General features: G+C 40.0%; 2 protein-coding genes across 3 annotated transcripts in view; one reads left to right on the top strand and one right to left on the bottom strand.

Moving 5' to 3' along the window:
• Positions 1 to 11962, bottom strand: part of LOC5573778 (staphylococcal nuclease domain-containing protein 1) — a 39888-nt gene extending 27926 nt beyond the window's left edge. Inside the window, exon 1 of the mRNA XM_001654749.2 lies at positions 11558 to 11962. Within this exon, the coding sequence (XP_001654799.1) occupies positions 11558 to 11626 (69 nt within the window). The 5' untranslated portion in view covers positions 11627 to 11962. The remainder of the gene's footprint in view (positions 1 to 11557) is intronic.
• A 7215-nt stretch (positions 11963 to 19177) lies between these two features.
• On the top strand, positions 19178 to 20146 carry LOC5573779 (EEF1A lysine methyltransferase 2). Of its 2 annotated transcripts, none has more exons than XM_001654748.2 (3): positions 19178 to 19286; positions 19362 to 19596; positions 19667 to 20146. In XM_001654748.2, exons 2-3 carry the CDS (start codon positions 19389 to 19391, stop codon positions 20128 to 20130), a joined length of 672 nt encoding a protein of 223 aa, XP_001654798.1. In that variant the 5' UTR covers positions 19178 to 19286; positions 19362 to 19388; the 3' UTR covers positions 20131 to 20146. The 2 variants fall into 2 exon arrangements, with proteins under 2 accessions (XP_001654798.1, XP_021696930.1); XM_021841238.1 differs by having other exon boundaries at positions 19189 to 19281.
• Positions 20147 to 20717: the final 571 nt, after the last annotated feature.

Here is a 20717-nt window from a genome sequence, read left to right as displayed (position 1 = left end):
TCGAGCTGTTTAGTAGAATACCTATAAGTAGATGAAAAAACCGAATTTAGTACTATACCATTTAATTCCACTAGAGTTTGTATCCTTTGACAGATACGCGTATTTCGACCTCAACTGTAAGGCCGTCTTCAGTGTCGTGTACTAGACTCGACTAAGTCGAGTCTAGTACACGACACTGAAGACGGCCTTACAGTTGAGGTCGAAATACGCGTATCTGTCAAAGGATACAAACTCTAGCTCAGATGGATTTCCTCGTCGGTTAGCAAATCGATGAAGTGCTGCCAGGAAACCATCAGTCGTCAAAGAGCTCACCAGTTCGAGATGTATGGATTTGGTAGACATGCATACGAAAAGACACACGTACACCTTCACCTTAGCTCTCATTCGTCCAACCTTAATGAAGAATGGTCCTGCGAAATCAATTCCAGTCCTGGCGAAAGGTTGGGCAGCAGTCACTCGGCAGCTCGGAAGATCGCCCATATACTGCTGTACGTCTCTGGGGTTTGTCCGGAAGCAAACTACACATTTCCTCAGGACTCGATGAATAGTTCGCTTCGCGTTCACTGGCCAAAATTTCTGTCGGACCACCGCAAGTAGTCCATTCAAACCGACATGAAGATGCTCACGATGCAACGCTTCTATTAGCACCTCCGTGAAGTGGTTATTCTCCGGCAAAATCATCGGGTGCTTCTGGTCTTTCGGCAGGTCGGAGTTCCTTATGCGACCGCCAACTCGCAGCAGCCTTTCGTTGTCGTCGTAGATTGGGTTCAAATTGCGCAGTTTTCCCTTCACTGATTGATTGGCTTGGATACAACTGATTTCTTCCTTATAGACCACCAGCTGGACAATGGTCACCATCGCCTTCTGTGCTTCGGTGTAGTCTTCACTATTCAGTGCACCACTTCTGCGCGTCGTCTTGTTTCCCTTCAAGCGGCAGTTGTGTAGGAAACGAACCACGTACCCGAAAATACGCTGCAGCTTTCGATAACTGCTGAACTTCAGGATCACTTCGTACGGCTCAAGTTGTTTCTTCGGTATTACAGAATCACGTTCCGGTACCAAAGTCGTCACAATTTGGTGGGCATATTCTTCCGGTTCCACCACACCACATTCATCGTCTTCAACAATAGGAATCACATTTGGGCCAAACCACCATTCTTCACACCGCATTAAATCCTCAGGGAATACACAACGTGACACCAAATCCGCTGGGTTGTGCTGAGTCGAAATATAGTGCCACGTGTGCCACGCAAAAAGTTTTCTTATTTTCACTACGCGGTTTTGTACGAACACTGGGGTATTTGGCTTCATTTGTTTCAACCAGTTCAACACTATTTTCGAGTCCGACCAAAGCACCACCTTTGCGGTTGTTAATGCTAAGGTTTCGCGCACTTTATCCACTTGTTCAGCCAGCAGCAACGCAGCGCATAACTCTAGCCTCGGGATCGTCATCTCATCAGGGGTTGCGTCCACCTTGATGTCTCGTTGTAGTTCTTTCATTGGGGCAACTCGTGACTTGCCACAAATCAGTCGAACTTCTGCAGCACCATCACTCTTCACGCTTCTCATATAGATGCAACATCCGTACGCCACCTTGGAAGCGTCAGCAAATCCATGCAGCTCCACAGCCACCGTATCGTCAATAGTAATCCGCCGATCGATCCGGAGGGAATTCAAACAGCAAAGCTCGGATCTGAATCGGTTCCATATACGAAATTGCTCCTTTGGAATCGCGTCATCCCATCCTACGTTCTGTTGCCATAGCTGTTGCATTACCAGTTTGGCGATGAGTACCACCGGTGCTAGTAAGCCATGAGGATCGAACAGTTTTGACATATCGGACAGCACTGACCTCTTCGTGGGAACTTCAGAGCCATCGCTAATTGGCTTCACGTGGAACAGGAATTCATCGCTGGAGGGATCCCAAAGAATGCCAAGAGTTTTTATCACTCCGTTGATCTCGCAGTCTTCGAAGTTCATCTGCTTCTCCCTGGCATCAGCTGGAATGTCCTCGAGTAACGCCTCATCATTCGCACACCATTTGTGGAGCTGGAATCCACCTCTATCCAATAGTGCGATCAAATCTCGCTGGAGCTGCCTAGCATCGCTAAGCGTGTCAGCACCAGTCATCACATCATCGACGTAAAAGCATTTCTCAACTGCCTCGCTCGCCGCTGGGAAATCTTCTTGCTCGTCTCTAGCCAACTGGACAACCGATCGTGTCGCCAGGAAAGGCGCTGCAACTGTACCGTAAGTAACAGTATTTAACTCCAACTCCTTCATTGGCTGATTTTTCGTTTCTCTCCACAGAATTCGCTGATACTTTCGATGAGCCTCGTGAACCATCACCTGCCGATACATTTTCGGGATGTCGGCGGTGAAGACGAATTTATGCAAGCGAAATCTCAATATCACATTGAAGAGTGACTCTTGCACTGTGGGCCCAATCTCCATCACATCGTTCAACGACAAATCTGAACTACTCTTCGCCGAAGCGTCGAAACACCACTCTCAGCTTGGTAGTTGAGCTGTCCGGTTTAATCACGCAGTGGTGTGGAAGATAGTAGACAGACTCAGGCCTATCGCATTCGGAATCCGTCACAACTCGGCAATGGCCAAGTGCCAGATACTCGCTGATGAAATCAACGTACATTTGCTTCAACTCCGGTTGACCTTCTAAGCGACGCTCCAGAGACAAAAATCGTCGCATCGCTTGGTTCCGGGATTCTCCGAGCTCTTTAACATTATCGCGGAATGGCAGCATTACCACATAACGGCCATCCTTGGTTCTACTGTGCGTCTCCTGGAAACTTAGTTCACATCTATCGTCTGGCCTTGGCGACGCATCACCTCCAAACTCGTCGATAGTCCAAAACCGCCGCAGCAGTTGGCACAGTTGCTCTTCGGTTTCCACCGATTTTCTAGCTTGACACACCTTCACGGTTCCGATCACCGCAGAGTCGGACACTGGTCCAGAAACGAGCCATCCAAGCTGACTCTCCTGCAACAATGGTAGATTCGGGGCCAATTTGATCTTACCTTTTTGCAGCACTTCGAAAAACAGCTCCGCACCGAGTAGCATGTCAATGCGACCTGGTTCGTAGAAATGCGGATCTGCTAGTTCCACCGACTTGGGAATCTGCCAGCTGTGTGGGTCGATCTTAGAAGCCGGCAATGCACCGGTCACTCGGGGCACAACCAGATAATCCAACGATGATTGGAAACCAGTTGTTCTTGATGCCACTCTAGCGTTCACTCTGTACTTCACGACAGTCTTCATCCCATTCACTCCATCGATTGGGATGTTGGCACCCTCCTTTCGCAGTCGCAACAATTCCGCCATTCTGGTTGACATGAAGTTTGCCATCGCTCCGGAATCCAGCAGCACACGGCACTTGTGCGCTACTTCGTTGGAATCATACACCATCACGATAGCTGTCGCCAACAAAATCTGCTTCAGCTGCATTGGCTCGATTGGAATTGTGCACTTTGCTGCAGTCAGTGGATGTGAGGAACTCGTTGCTTGCTCTGCCGCAGGTGGCTGAGGGGATTCAACTGAAACAGGCTTCTTCTCTTCCGGATGCATCAGTGCATGATGTTTCTTCGAGCAATTTGGACACGTTTTACCGCTCTTGCAGGCTACCGTTCGATGTCCTCGTAGCAGGCAGCTGAAACATAATCCCAGTTGCTTCGCCTTCATATACCGCTCGTCAACATTCAACCTTTTGAACGCTCCACATGCATCAATCGAATGAGCACTTCCGCACACGGGACATCCATCGATCGTCTTCGAAATCATCACAGTGTGCGTCTTACTGGTAATTATAGATGGCTGGGTCTTCATCGGCACGATCTTGCTCTTGATTGGCATGACATTTTGTTCACATCGCTCCAGAACATGGCAATGCTTTCGCAGGAATACAATCGTGTCCTTATACACAGGTAACTTACCGTGTTCACAAGATGCTTCCCAGCTTCTTCGGGTACTCGGATCCAACTTCGACGCTAGCAACGTGATAACGATAGCTTCAGACATCTTGTCCATCTTGAGCTTGTGGAACTCCAGGGACTCCACACGCTTCGTACAGTCGTCGATCAACGTTCGCAGTTCCACTGACGACTCCTTGGCCATCTGCTTCAAGTTCAGCAACCTTGTCACGTGGCCATGAATCACCATCGAGAGGTTCTCGTAACGTTCGACCAGAATTCTCCATGCACCTTCGTAGTTGTTATCGTTGAGGGTCTGCTCATCGATTGCCCCCTTCGCTTCTCCGACCAACGCCTTATCCAAATAATGGAGTTTCGTCGCCGGGGAATCCTGGGTGCACCAGTCGACAATATCTCAAAATCGCGCCTTGAACTTGTGCCAGTGCTCGTATTTGCCGTCGAATGTTGGCAATGGTGTTTGCTGCAACAACAACGATGGTGGCATTCTATACGGCACGACGCTTTCTGGCACGCCACTGGATACAGCACGATCTCCGATTGCCACAGTATTACCTTGGAACTTCACAGCCAGCAGCTGCTTATCTCGCTCCAACGCTGCCTCGTTCGCAATGGCCTTCTCGATGTCTTCGTAGTGCTGTATCATCTCACAGAGGGAAATTCGAACAAACTCGTACAGCTCTTCAAATTCGACGAATTTTGGCTCGAATTCTTCTCTCCTCTGTGGATCGGTGAGGTAAATACGATTCTGAAAATTGTTGTATTCCTCATAAGAAGAATCGACCGTCTTCAGATACAGTTTCAAGCCATGATGCGTGAACTTTTCCGGATCCTGCTCTGCATTCAAAATGGCCGACTTTATTCGCACCACTTTCGACCTTGCAGCGTGGCAACACTGCTCCAACGCAACAACACTTTCCGCCATTTCCTTCTCTTTCTGCCGCTGTTCAGCTTCCTCCTTCTGCTCACGCACACTACGAAGCACACTGAATTCACCGGTCGGGGTTGAAAATGGCGTCGACGGAAACAGCACTTTCTTCACTTTACCAGAACGCAAAAACATTACATGCGAATAGTTCTTTTAGTTCTTCTTCTCACTACCGCACAATTTTCACGCTCTTCTTCTTTGTTGAGGCTTGACCTCCACTTTTCAAAGTTGTATTCTGCCGTCCGATTAGCAGCTCACACTTCCGGAACACGCAAGTATCCGGGAGCTTTCTTCGACCACTCAATCGGGAACAGAATTCAATTTCCGACCACGTTTGTCGGAAAACACTATCCGATGCAACGCATGCAATCGGATTCACTTCGCGATTCGACCGTCGCAACCGCCGAAACTCGCGTCGATTCTTTCTCGTTCCGCGCACGAATCGAGAATCTAATCTGCTTCCATCCACTAATCCGACATCCGGCACGATCGGACCAAAATGTTCTTCGAATAGTTCAGGGACGAAAAGCAAGTGGACTGTATTTTAAGAATTTTATTTAACGAAAACAAACACATCTTAACTCGACGGAATTTTCTACTTTTTATGATTTCCTTCTTTCCTTTCTCCTTCCTACTTCCGTTCGCATCGCGCCAAATCTACACAAACCCTCGCTTTCTTTCTACACCTCCTGTCGTCTGCGCCGGTAGCACACAGAGAAAAATAAAACATTTGATTCTGTTTTACACTCTAAAAAAAATTGATTCAAAAACCGAACATTGAATAATAAATCTTTCCACTTTTAGTGTAACACTGTATATTCATCTTGGTGCACCATTACAAGAGAAACAATTAGCTAGAAAATAGGTTGAACTAATTGTTGCAATTTAATACTAGAATTACATGGTATATTTACCATGTGTTATGTATCTATCAAAATAAGCCGTTAAAATTAATAATTTCGAACAAAGCTACTCGAATTTCCTTTCCAATATTTTACTGTTTATCATTAGCTTTTCTCTCAGGGTGTCTACTGATTTACAGAAATGGAATTCCCTGAGTTTTCCAGGTTTCAAAAAATAATTACAGGTTAAAGAAATTTTCCAAAACATACAAATGGTTAATTTAAGATGATAGGAATTCCATCCAGAATGAGTCGAAAAAATTATAAATCGTGCTCGATAGTCTTCGATTTGGATTAAATTTTGCACATGTTTTTGGTATGGTAGAATAAGTGTTTTTCATAGAAAAAATGATCAAAAAATTCCATCCAGAATGAGTCGAAAAAATTAAAAATCGTGCTCGATAGTCTTCGATTTGGATTAAATTTTGCACATGTTTTTGGTATGGTAGAATAAGTGTTTTTCATAGAAAAAATGATCATTTTGACTCAAGTGTAACTTTTGAAAATGGCCTACATTTTTTTGCATGCAACTTATTTGAAAAATTCTAACTCCGAAACTGTTGATTTTAGATAAAAATGTTCTATGAATAAGTTGTGGTGAACCGTTTGGACTATAAGAAAAAAAATGTACACTGAAAAACTATTTTATTTATTTTCATCAAAAATTTAAAAATAAAACTTAAATTGTAAATTACACAAAAAACCCCATTTTCAATAATTTTTAAATTTTCACCATAGAATCTTGATAGTAAACAGATGTTTGGGGCAAAGTTTCATGATGGAGAAATTTTTAATAAAAAAGTTTTTCTAAGAACAACTTTTGGTCGATTTTCAAAATTTTGATTTTTTGTCAAAATAAATATGTTCTGATGATACAGAAAGCATCCTGAAATGATTCTAAGCCATGATGTTTATATGAATAATTTCTCTAGAAGAAGCCATTTTCGAATTATATCGAGTTTAATGCAAAAAATATTATTTAAATATTATAATAGGTTATTTTTATTAGTTATTCACGTTTCTCCTTCAAGGAAAATAAGTAAGTGATGGTCTTTACTCTCAAAAACGTAATATTATTAGTAGAGAAACGCAAACAACTTATGAATATGACCTATTTTAATATTTAAACAATATTTTTTGCATAAAACTTTATGTAATTCGAAAATGACTACTTCCAAAGAAATTATTTATGTAATCATTATGGCTTAGAATCATTTCCAGATGCTTATTGTATCATCAGAACGTTTTTATTTTGACAAAAAATCTAAATTTTGAAAATCGACCAAAAGTTGTTCTTAGAAAAACTTTTTTATTAAAAATTTCTCCATCGTGAAACTTTGTCCCAAACATCTGTTTACTATCAAGATTCTATGGTAAAAATTGAAAAAAAATATTAAAAATGGGGTTTTTGTGTAATTTACAATTTAAGTTTTAATTTTGAATTTTTGATGAAAATAAATAAAATATTTTTTCAGTGTATATTTTTTTCTTATAGTCCAAATGGTTTACTACAACTTCTTCATAGAACATTTTTCTCTAAAATCAACAGTTTTGGAGTTAGAATTTTTCAAATAAGTTGCATACAAAAAATTGTGAGCCAGTTTCAAAAGTTACACTTGAGTCAAAATGATCAATTTTTCTATGGAAATAAGTGTTTTCCATGCCAAAACAATGTGCAAAATTTAATCCAAATCGAAGATGGTCGAGTTCTGTGACTGACCGATTTGACATGGAATTCGTCATGAATAAAAACTTGTTTTTTCAAATAAAAAGTATCTTCGAAAATAAATTTATCTAGGAAAAAAAATCAAGAATGTTTATCCAATGATCTGAAAGGGCCTTTCTCATATCCTTTCTCTTAAAATGGGATTCAGATGTATGGACTTCATTGACGTACCCACAATATTTTTCTGGAGAGCGTTTTGCATTTTTTCTCTGGGGAAATTAAGGCTGGTAGTATGATGGTATTAGAAATTATTACTTTAGACACTTCTAGTTAAAAAAACGAGACCACACATATATTATGAATAATAAGAGATACCTAACAGGAAGCACGAGATGAGCGTTTGATTGCTACGGGTTTGTTCACAAATTTCATAACGCTGAAAATGAACATTTTTGACCCTTTGTAACGCTTATTGTATGAACGTTTTACTAATTTTGTATGAACTGTAACGTCATGTGGACACTCACCCACCCCCTTTAGCGTTATGAAATTTGTGAATGGGCCCTACATTGAACATATTTCTTTCACGTATTACTCCGTAGATCTCTTCAGGAGTTTGTTCTGAAATTTTTCATGAAGATTCTAAATAATTCTTCCAAAAAAATTGTTTTATACTTTCATTAATTCAATCTGGATTTTTTCTAAGGTAACCACATCAGGAATCATCCATCCAAAAATTACTCCATTAATTTCTCTAGGACATTCTCCAGCATTTCCGTTTAGAGTATCTTCAAAAAGTCATACAGTAATTCCTCCATTTTGGTTTTTGAACAATTTTCGTTGAAATCTTTATATATTTTCTAGTTATTTATCAAAATTTCAAGCAATTTTTTTTAGATTGTTTTGAAAAAAATAAAAAATCTGCGTTGAATTTTGAAAGTGTGTTCTAAGTACGACTTCCTTGAATTCCTTCGAGGATCTCTAAAAGACCTCCTAAATGTTTGATGAAGTTCATCCTAAAATACAAACAAATATTATCTCCAAATAATGTTCTACAAGACGTTTTGAAGAAACTAATTGAAGTATTTGGACCAAATCCCTGAACCTTGAATGAAGTTTTAAAAAAATCTATGGAGATTGGGAAAATTTACACAAAAAATATCAAAGCAGCTACAATATGTTGATGATATGCTGGAGACATTCCAAGAGAAACTTCTGGAGGAACTTAATGAGGAATCCTAGAAACAAATTTATCGAGGAGTTCTTTGAAACGTTTATAATAGACATCATCGAATAACGCCTGAAGAATCTTTTAAGCAACTCCTGAAAGTAATCGAGGATGAACATTTAAAAAAATCCTTATGAAAATGCCTGGAATAAATGAAAAAATCGGCTTGGGAATTATTGTAGGTTTTTGTGGAAAAGTGTCGAAACGAATAAACTTTTGTGGAAGCGTTAGAGCGCTTCAAGATTTTTGGAACAAATCCCGAAGAAATTCTTCTAAGCATCCATTGAAAAATCGCATGTAGCATCCTTGAAAAAAATTATGAAAGTATTCAAAAAGAAATCACTGGAGAAATTACTAGAAATCCTGAAGCATTCTGAAGACATGAGAAAAATATATTTAAGAGCTTGTGAAATAATCGTCTAATAGGTTTTGTAGGTTTCTCTGAAGCCTCCACCTTGCACCAGGTGTTTATTTTGTATAATAGGCGAAAAAATATATTTTTTTTAAGTTTTCAACTTAACAACTGCTCATGAACGACACCCAACTGAAACTGTAGGGTAAAAGCACCGGTTTTGGCCAGCCTAAGAGAAAATGTTAATAAAAACTGAATGGGAAGCCGTATTGATACAACAAATATATCAAATGCAAGCTTTCAATCCATATTATATGTGTAAAATATCAAAACTGAGCCAAAACCATTTTTCGCTTTGAAAATCCCGTTGGTCAATATAGGCCAACGGAACCAGTTTCGGCCAGAGATTTAACTTCGGTTCCTAAATTGGCCAATTGCATTGATTTCTCATGAGAGTGGCCAAATTAGGAGTGCCCTGGCCAAATTGGGTGCATGGGAGTTAAAATTATAAGGAAAATTAATTGTTTTTCTCATGTTTTGAATCAATTTGGACAAGTAAATGAATGTAGCTCTATCATATGAATGTGATCTACTGCACACAAAAGGTTTCATGCTGATTGGCTATGTAAAACGGTGTATAATCCACTATGGCTACAACTGGCGTATGGCCAAAACCGGTGCTTCTACCCTACTTGATTTTACCAATTTGACAACCTTAAGGTCTAAATCCTTGTCTAAACATGTTTTATATTGATTAATTAAAAATCGTTAAAAGGACTGACATGTTCAGCGTTTTGATAGCGGCGCAGCCGACAAAATTTATGGTTGAGGAGATTTTTTGTCACAAAAACCACATATTCTACCATCTATTACTGTTTCAAAATAATTTCCCTGAGTGTAGCCGAAATTCCCTGAGAATTCCAGGTTTTCCAGGTTTTTCCAGGTAGTAGACATCCTGTCTCTACATTGTTTATGATTGAATGAGGTGGCTCATACTGCCCCGTTGGGTGGCTCATAACGCCCCATATGGTTGATGAACACGCAGAAAAGCATGGTTTTCCAAAACGTTCCTAAAATAATTTGCAAGTTGATGATAACATTAATCATCGACATAACATGGAAGAAAACAGTTTATAGTCTTTTTATGCATTCATGGCGTTTTCCTTAGGTGGCCCATATTGCCCCGATTACCCCTAGTATGTTTTCCTGAGTGAGATGACCCAGACCGATCTGCTGGCAAACCAACAAGTAAGTATAGATCAATATTATGGAACATGATATAAATAAATATTAATGTGATGGTAAACATAAAACTAGTAAAGGGGCCTTCCTTAGCCGAGTAGTTAGAGTCCGCGGCTACAAAGCAAAGCCACGGTGAAGGTGTCTGGGTTCGATTCCCGGTCGGTCCAGGATCAATTCGTAATGGAAATTTCCTTGACTTCCCTGGGCACAAAGTGTCGTCGTACCTGCCACACGATATGATTTGGCAAAGAAAGCTCTCATAAGAACACTAAGCTGAGAAGCAGGTTCTGTCCCAATGAGGACGTTGATGCGATCAAGAAGAAGATAAAACTAGTAAAACCACAATTCAATGAATTTATTATTATTATTATTATCTTTATTTAAGAGATTTTCAGCCCTAGGCTGATTCATCTCGAAGCAATTCAAAAAAATTTTCAAGGTTTATTAATGTACTACTTCTATAATGTTACATTACGCTGGCTCAAGTTCTGAAATAATGTAATTCAATTAATGTCCATTGCTATATGAACAGTTTATAGTTATTAATCTTATTTTTTTCATGTTTTAGGGAACATTAGGAGTCGTTTCATATTATTATTGTCGAACCATTTCCCATCATCCGAATCGATGGACTAAACAAAGAAGAAATAATTGAGTACTTTGTTCAGACAACAGATTGGACAAATTGATTACAACTAATATTTTATAACACCTTGTATATCCATTTAATAACATGTTATTCACTTCACACCCAGATTTTAGTATAACCCACTTTTTGGACCTTACGAGGACAACATTGTCTGATGCTGACGTGCCTCACTGAACAGAGATCTGGCACAACTAGTATTGCTTTAGTGATGGCCAACACAAACTTTCACCACCCAACATCAAAGGGAATCCCTTTCACCAGAATTGGAGTCTTATGCAATCAATCGGTAGGAACTCTAGAGCCCGGAAATCTACCCGGTAAGAGCCTGTTCTTCCCTGAGGGTACTCCCCACAGCGAGAGGTCAAAGCCTGGGGGTTACTTTCCTTCTAAGAGACAGAAAAAGATGTTCACGTCGTCCCGTCTCAAGATAGAAGAGCTACAAGAGACACACAATAATGCCAACTTGGCACCAACACCTCAGAAGCAGAGGCAAAGGCTGGTTAGCTGGCAGTAGGAAAAAGATGTGATAACGAAGAAGAATTGAAGACAGGCCGTGATGAAAAAATCCTTCATCGATTTGTGAACGGATTCTTCTGTGGCCGTTTTATCACTTAACATACGGTCGGTTCCACCGGAAGCACTAACCTGCTTGACGATTCCTCTCTTGAGGACCGGCGCTGGGGCCGGGGCAGAAGCGGCTGGTGCTGCACTCATTTCTTCTCTTTCTCTCGGGGGGAACAAATTCCTAGGTTTCACTCAAAATACGGTCCTCCTTCCAGCGGGGATTTCACAGCACTCGCACTCGGAACAGTTCTTGCACAAATTCCCGGTTACACACCTGACTTCCTTCTCCTATCCGATATCCAATATGTGAAGCGTAACTTATTCTGTGATGGTCGGTTGGATCCCGTAGAGGGGAACAAAAAACTTAAGAGACACACGTACGCAGTCTTCTCTCACTGTACGGTAGTTGCATTTGCACGGCACGAGATTGCTTCGAGAAGTGACTGCTGCGGGGTGATGAAGAAAAGCCGCAGATCAGCCAGCGATGGCCGAGTTGGCTGACAGTTGACAGCGGAGCACTGTCAAATGCCGGCTTGCAATTTTGTGCAATGTCAGACTGACGTTTTCCGGTCAACTGGAGCATTTCCGGATTGGCGCGAGACAACTGTGGCTAATAGGGTTCAGTATCGTGATATTTGCAATCGATTGCTCTTTTTATTGACGAATGGACTTTCAGTGGGGAACAATTTAAATGCTCTAACGTCTGTTTATATGGCAGTTCAACAGATGCACGCACGTTGTAGTCTATGCACAATCAGATAGTATTGCGACATTTACCAATTGAAACACTACACGACAACGGGACGAGAATGGAACTTTACGGACCATAGGAAAGGCCGGTTTATAGTTCGGAAAACGTGTCATGGGATTTGGTTCCGGGTTTTGCTTCGGGAAATTCCCGCACAAAACCCGCGGCTGTTTCAAATCAAATCAAAACAGTTTTTGCTCTAGTCGTTCGTGAACTTTGGACTTGCTCATTCAACATTTGTAGAACATCGATACAAAAAGCGTTACGAGGGGGTGGGTGGGTGTCGAAAATTGCCATTTTCGGCGTTATGAAATTTGTGAATAAGCCCTTTTCTGTTTCATCTGAATCAAATGCACCATTTCGGAATTAATTCATTCTGAAAGGGTTTCATGCATGCCCTGATTACTACTCGCCAGTAACGCACTTGCGCTAGTGCATATGCACGAAAAATCGCTAATAGGTAACGCGAAAAATATTTGTATAGCGAAATGCAACTAACGAATTATTTCTCTGGCGAATTATAATTTCTGGATGGTGACCTTTTCATGTTAGTGCTCTAGCAAAATAGGCTTTTACAATGCGTTGCTGGAACACTAAACTGCAAAGTGCTCAACAGTACAGCGACGCGACAGTTGAGCGACGTTGCAGCGATTACTCGGATGCAAAATATGAAATTTGTGAATGGGCCTTTAGGGCTTGTTCACAAATTTCATAACGCTGAAGGGGGTGGGTGGGTGTTCTGAAATTGTTACAGCTTATACAAAATTTGTAGAACATCGATACAAAAAGCGTTACGAGGGGGTGGGTGGGTGTCGAAAATTCCCATTTTCGGAGTTATGAAATTTGTGAATAAGCCCTTACACTGAAGCTAAGTATGCTGTTCCGCTCAAGAAAAGTAAAAATTTCAAGAAATTTCGTACAGTGAGAAATTTTGTACAGTGAGCTCCATTTGAATTGACATTTCTTTTCAACCGCGTACTGCGATCAAAGAAAAATGCTTTTCTTGAGCATTTCTTGCAAGAAATTTCCCACGCATCGAGATAGGCGATTAATTTTCTGTTGAAGTGCATATTTCGCTTGAGAATAACCCCCTACTAGTTTCTATGTGCTGCACACATAGATTTTTGCAATCGAGCTTTGCACATACATTATATTGATGATGCAGAAAGAACCAGAAATTCTGTTGCTCTTAATTTTTATGTGCAATGCAACTACAAAAGAAATGTAGATACAGTTCAAATCATTTGATTTTGCTTTTATATTTTATGTGCGGTCACAAATGGTAAACAAATGGCGCAGTTTTTAAAATTTTTGTTTTGTTTTGCCTTCTTGAATAGCCAAAATAAGAAAAACGAACGAAAATATGAAATTTTCTTCGGAGCATCTTATGTATTTTTGAATAATACGTATTTATATAGCTATACCGCTAATTTGAATGATACCTCATGCAAACCAACGAGGTTCATTTTTAATTTTGTTTTGATTTTGCGTTCTGTTCCACAGCGTTCCATTTCACTTTACTCTGTTCCATGAGCTAAATGACGTTTGAACTATAATTGATTTGAACGATGTGCAAATTAGCGGGGTACAAATTGTAACTAATTATCGAACCGGGTTTTATATACTGTAAATAAATAATAAAATAATATGTTAATCAATCCACAGTCCGAGAAGTCTCTCTTCTGCGCTTATGGCAACCAGTATTTATAGCTCAGAAATCTCGTAGGTACGAACAAGTAAAAGGTACCAGAGCCATAAGGAATATCGCTTGAGATAGGTAGACATGACAGTCCTTTCCCCTTTAGAAAATTTCTAATAACTCTTTAAAAAGCCACCTTCACGTTATAACAACTCATACAACGAACAATCGAAAATATACCTAAAAAAATCCACAATTGTATGTTCATAGTACTTATTTCATGACTACAACAAAACATTCAAATCATTGGATTTATATTGCTCAACATTACATTTGACAACTTCGTCAACACTAAAGAACAAATTCGTTCATCTTAATATAATATTTCACAAAAGAACAACTATGTTCACAATATACGACAATTTCGTCAGCTCTAAAGAACAATTTAGTTCAACTCAAATTGGCAATTTCACCATACTCAAATAAATAAAATTGGCAAACTCGCCACCTCAAAGAAAAACGATAATCTCCAACACACGTTTCCATGATCCTCGTCGCCACTTTTATATACTGTAAATAAATAATAAAATAATATGTTAATCAATCCACAGTCCGAGAAGTCTCTCTTCTGCGCTTATGGCAACCAGTATTTATAGCTCAGAAATCTCGTAGGTACGAACAAGTAAAAGGTACCAGAGCCATAAGGAATATCGCTTGAGATAGGTAGACATGACACCGGGCAATCTCTCAGTAACAAGAGACCCCTCGAGCTGGGTCTCAGGGTCGGCTTGCTACTGGGTAAGCTGAGGGGCTACGCGACCAAGGTGTGCAGCGTACCGTCACCTGACTAGGGCTATTGTAGTGTGTGGAATGAAAGAATTCTAACTTGGTGGGAATCTCTAGGTTTTTATTGGGCAAACTGAGCTATTGTGGGATTTAGGGTTATCTTCTAGTGGTTTATTGCAAGCTATTGTTCTTGTGGGGGTGTGGGTGTTAATGGGTTTTCACGTACCGGTACGACTTGCTGCTTCTGGTTGCTGCCGACGATCTCCTGATGTCCTGCGAGCGCTCGCTGATGCTGCTAACAGGCTGGGATATTCTGCGGCTGGACAGGTGGTAACGACGACACCGTAGACGTAGTGTCGTAGGGGTTTGGCTTTATTAGGCGTCCTCCCTCTTTGACGGCAATCGACACGGCCCAGGACGGTACCGGAGTGACCGTGCTGAGAGGGGAAAGCTCCTGTACGGTTAGGGGTGATTACCCCGAGCTGTGGACCTCCTTTACGATTATGACCGAAATGGCCAGAAGTCAGCGATGGTCCTTGACGGGTTAGGCTTAGCAGACTTCCGTCTACTAGGCCGAAACGTGTGCTGCTGGTAGGCCACGCCACACCAGCCAAGATGGCGAAATTTTAACGGTAAGATAAAAAAGGTCCTGACGAAATACGCTTTCACTCCCAGTTTAAACGGTTACCACTCACTCTTAAAACTTTGAGGACACTTTCAAAACTGATCTTAAGCACACGAACGCCTTTTACAAAGTGAAGCGATGGCGATTCTTAAATTTGGCCTAACCCTCTTGTCTAGTTTTTCCTCTCCTCCCCAATTTCCTCAATAATGGGTTGGGGGTTGTTACCACCTGTTGCGTGTAATACGCCTGCTGGCCCACTTATCGTTTATGTTGTACCCACAGCTTGCATGCAATTTTTCCATGTTTGTAATTCAAATTTAATTATTCTACTAATCTACTAACAATCATATTTTATACATTTTGACAATCTACTAACATTGATAACATTTACTAACCATTTATCTACTAACCCTATACTAATCCAACACCACTGAACACTAGAAACGTGACAGTATACAAATAAAAAATAGCACGAATTAAAAAAGGACTAACAATTTGTAACGAACGGTTACAAAATTAAAAAGTATTCAGATTAAATGTGGTCAAACCAACGGAGGTACGCGGTACCCATTTGACCCAATATATGAGCAAGATTTCTACTACTGATGGAACCAATGATCAGTGGAATCACATTTTGGGACGTCCTCTTCGCGCCGGATGCAGCAATGTAGTTTTTGTCTGTCCATGCACCTGCCTTCTGATCAAACAAATCGTTTGCATTCCCGTAAAGCCCAGATGTGGTTGATGCGTTTGTCCTTCGAAACCTTTCACTATCGAGAACAATGATTTTTTAGGGTTTCTTCAATTATGCTATATGTGGACTTACAGTTATATCCGTCAATGGTCGCAACCTTGTTTGATGATATTTTACATCTCTAACTACAAGACCGTTGAAACTTTGGAAACTTATCTTTAGCAGTTTTTTTTGTTTGCTGTTACGCATGACGTGGGTCACAAAAATTTTACGCATTTGAATCATAAATGCATGACATTTGTATTGCATTGCAGAGCATGTGGATAATATATTCAATTAATACTACATTCTATTTTGAGGCCATTCACTTATTGCATAACGCTGAAGGGGGTAGGTGGGTGTCTACGAGATATTACAGGTCACACGAAATGCGGAAAATATTCTTACAAAATGCGTTACGAGGGGGTGGGTGGGTGTTGAAAATGGACATTTTTGGCGTTATGAAATTTATAAATAACCCTTTATTGTACTCTACACTGAAAACAGCTTTGTAGTGAAAATTACTACAATAGGTGTTACAACTGACAGACTCGCACCAACGATTTCCAACCGAAGTGATTTCATGATTACCATAAGAAGAAGTGTTGTTGTTTTTACTATTACGCCAGAATTTTGTCGAGGTTGTTGGCTTCACTAATGAATACTATATTGCTATTCATTAGTTAAATATACAAGAAAACTCTGTTATTTTGACTGTGCTGATGAAACTGCTGCATAGTTCATGGCGTTCAATCACTTTAAAAAAAATCTTCAATACTGTGTCATTGAAAACTATTTTTATTTATTTTATACTCAACAACAGGATTAAACATTGATAAATATTACACATACCTAACGATAATTATACGCATATTTTACGGTGTTTCGTCAGCTGGTATTTTTATGTATTAGGATCCATGCTACACTTGTAAGACGCCGGTAACTTGGAGCCTTAAAAACCATATTACGTACAATCGTTGTGCTTCACGAACTTGTTCCCAGGATGACCTGAAGATGCCAACAGCAGCAAACAGATGAAGAAAACAGTAATTTATGTGAAATGTTGACTTACCCAATATAATCTTCTAGGCTCTTAGCTCAGCGCTTATTATACTCACAAATAACAGTGGTTTCATATGCTATTAAGACAGAAACATAACAATTTTTCTTAACTTCCACTTGTTAATATTAGGGAAACAGATGAATGATAAAATGGTGGAACGTAAACAAAAACGAATGGAAATTTCTACTTTGAAGTTCGTCAATTTTACATTCTAATTATTGTAGAATTGGGAATTGTACCATAATACATTCTAAATTCAACAATGAATATAGTGGATTGACCCATCAAATAACAAAACATGCGTGGACTTTTTGAAGACATTGTGTTCTTGAATTTACCATACATAAATGACATAAATGACATAAAATAACATAATGAAGTTCATTTTAACTGATTTTATAGTAACTTTGACAATATTTGCTCATTGTAAATTCAACTGATTACATAAATGTCGTTCGATTTACAAAACCATTCATTTCAGTGTAATAGTATTTAAATGTTGCACATAGATCAAAGTTTGAAGCTCTCAATGCCATTTTATCTGATTTTCGCACATACAATGTAATGGAGATTTCGTCTCAGTGTAGGGCTTGTTTACAAATTTCACAACATCGAAAATTGCCATTTTTGACACACACCCACGCTCTTTGTATTGATATTCTACAAACTTTGTATGAGCTGTAACAATGGGTTACATGCATGGCCTGATGCGCTACTCGCCACATAGTAACGCACATGCGTGTCTATGCATGAAAAATCGCTGAAAGGTATTGACCGTTCAGTTCCTAACTGTTTGCGACCGTTTGAAACAGTCGTCGTTCTAAACGGTCGGTGAAACAGTCGCTGATCAGATTTGGCAGCATCAACGAGCGAGAAGTTTTTCGCGCGCAAACGAGCACCCCTACTCTTTCAAGTAGAGCAACAAGGACAGCAGAGTGGGCGTCGAGTCAGATTTCCAAAACAGCTGTTGTTGACACTCGGCTGCCGGCTGCACGGCTCGGAAAATGAGGGGTGGTTGGATGGAATGTTTATGAAAGTATGTTTCACTAAACAAAATTCAACTTGTAATAAATATTTTTAGTGGTCAAAATACAGGTTCAATGAAACAATTCAATAGCTGGCAATAGTTTATTGCGCGTAAGGTATGTATAGTTAACCTAATTATGTGTTTCTACAACATTCGCAACATTGTTTCATCTGGATGGAATACATTGAGATCCCCTCGATTTTTAACGACTGTTTCGAACAGTCTTCTAAATAGCCGGGATAATCCAACATTCAAGTGGATATACAATAACGCGAAAAATATTTGTATGGCGAAATGCATCTAACGAATTATTTCTCAAAATTGGGAAGTATTTTCGAAAAAATATTTGATACTGGTTGTGCATAAGGGCCCCTTCAAAGGGGAAGGGTTGGTATAGCCTCTAGTTGTTATTGTTAGTTTTGTTGACGAATAGATTGTCGTGCAGATTTTCAACGTGGGGAAACATATACTCACACGTTAAGTTATATGGCACTTCAGCAGAAGCACGCACCTTGCATTCAATGCACAATCCAACAGTATGCTTACACGTGCGTTATATGTTGATTTTGTTAGCTACGACGCCATCCAATATAAGGCAAACATGGTGGGAGAATTTTTCAGGTGTGAGTCTATTGGAGGGCAAAATCCTCAATACAGCTCATAAAAAATTGAAAAAAAAATATTCATACAAAATGAGTTACGAGAGAGTGGATGGGTGTCAAATATGATCATTTTAAGCGTTATTAAATTTGTGAATAAACCCAAATATTGATGACTTTCTCGCCTACCAGATATTTTTTCGATAAAAGTTTCCATTCAAAAGATATTTAAAATTAGATGCCTTTCCCCATACAAAATAAAATGAGAAAACTTCTACTGATCAACTGTGGACAAGAGCAAAGCAGGTAATCCATTATAGGATACCCATCTACCCCTTGAGCGTTATGAAATTTGTGAACAAACCCTTTAGCTTGATATTAAAACTTTTGAAGCCTTATTTTTTTGCGTGTATCAAATCAGCTGTGATATTGATAATGCCCGTTGGTCACCCTATCCAAATAAAAATAAACGTCAAAATTAAAATTTGGGATGTTAGCCGTTTCAGTTGGTAAACAAACCAAAATCACTCGCGTTTTGTTAGAATGCGGTGTTGACGGTTTCGTGCGTGCGGAGCAATTTCTGAAGTAACGTAAGTGTTTCGAATAATTTTATGATAATGCTCAAGTCTGATGTGTTTTAATTATAACATTGTTCTAACTTCCAGACAACAATCATTAATTACACATATAAAATGACAGAGCCAATTGAGGAGCTGGAAAGTTCCGAACTTGGTACCAAAGATTACTGGGAAGCGAGTTACGAAACGGAAATACGGAACTACCGGGACCACGGCGATGTTGGCGAAGTGTGGTTTGACGAGGACAGTCAGCTACGGATAATCCGATGGATTGAACGGCAGGAAGATAGAGTCCAGCAAGATGATTCCATTATAGATTTGGGTATGCTGAATTTGGATGGGGCGGATTGCCGATTGCAAAAATTCTAACTTGATTATTTCACGGAATTCAGGATGTGGAAACGGAATGATGCTGATAGAACTAGCCCGCGAAGGATATTCGAACCTCACAGGAGTGGACTACTCACCGAAGGCGATAGAACTCGCTCAATCGATAGCCAAGGACCAGGAATTGGATATCACCTACAAGGTTGTGGATCTTCTCAACGAATCAGACGTGACGGCCTTGGGCAGATTCAAAGTGGTCCACGATAAAGGAACCTACGATGCCGTTAGTCTTCATCCGGACAACTTCAAACAAATGAGGGAAAAGTACATTGAAAGCGTGGTACAGCTTTTGCAAGACGATGGCTTGTTTATCCTCACTTCATGCAACTGGACTCAAATGGAGTTGGTGAAGAGTTTTGGGGAGGTTTTCGATTTGCACGTGGTCATTCCAACGCCATCGTTCAAGTTTGGGGGCGCCGTGGGAAATGTCGTGACCTCTGTTGTATTTGTTAAGAAACCTGTTAAATAAAGAGCTTTAAAATAGGCCTTCGTGCATTCTTTTTTTTTCCATATTAACGAATACCGAAAAATGGGATGAATAGATATGTATCTGGATGAGTATTCTTAAATGCCTTAAAAAAGCGCTCCATAGATTCTATGAAATACTGTTAAAATTTTCCTAGAGCACTTCTTCAGGACAAATTCAAAGAAAAAAACGTTTCACTGACAAAATTTCCATTCGCCACGCTTTAAATGATGATTTTAAATTCCTTATGTTCCATACCTCACAATCACAGGCGCACACATCGTTTTTCTTCGTAATTGAAGTTTTACACTAGCGCCTCCTTCCGGCCTTGTTGCACATAATAGTGTTTCGTGCAATATCGCCGCCAGATGAGGATGATTAATGTGGCGATGGATTTCAAAGAAAATCGTTCTAAGTGTTACGACTGTTTGTCTGTGGTTGAACTTAAGGTAATCTGCATACAGCAGACAGCAGTAAATCAGCACATTTTTGAGAGTTTCTAAGACATCGAATGAGTTTGTGGGAAGTTATCAAGCTGGCTTCATCAACGGCCGCTCGACAACGGACCAAATCTTCACTGTACGGCAAAT

Source organism: Aedes aegypti, chromosome 2, assembly GCF_002204515.2.
Source record: "Aedes aegypti strain LVP_AGWG chromosome 2, AaegL5.0 Primary Assembly, whole genome shotgun sequence".
In the NCBI taxonomy this organism is placed as follows: domain Eukaryota; kingdom Metazoa; phylum Arthropoda; class Insecta; order Diptera; family Culicidae; genus Aedes; species Aedes aegypti.
The sequence above is the reverse complement of the archived record's forward strand: the minus strand, read 5'-3'. Positions and strand labels throughout refer to the sequence as shown.

Bases quoted from the DNA above. Each gene is read 5' to 3' on its own strand.
- LOC5573779 (XM_001654748.2), top strand. From the start codon at position 19,389: ATGACAGAGCCAATTGAGGAGCTGGAAAGTTCCGAACTTGGTACCAAA. The intron at 19,597-19,666 runs GTATGCTGAATT...CACGGAATTCAG, and splicing joins TGATTCCATTATAGATTTGG to GATGTGGAAACGGAATGATG.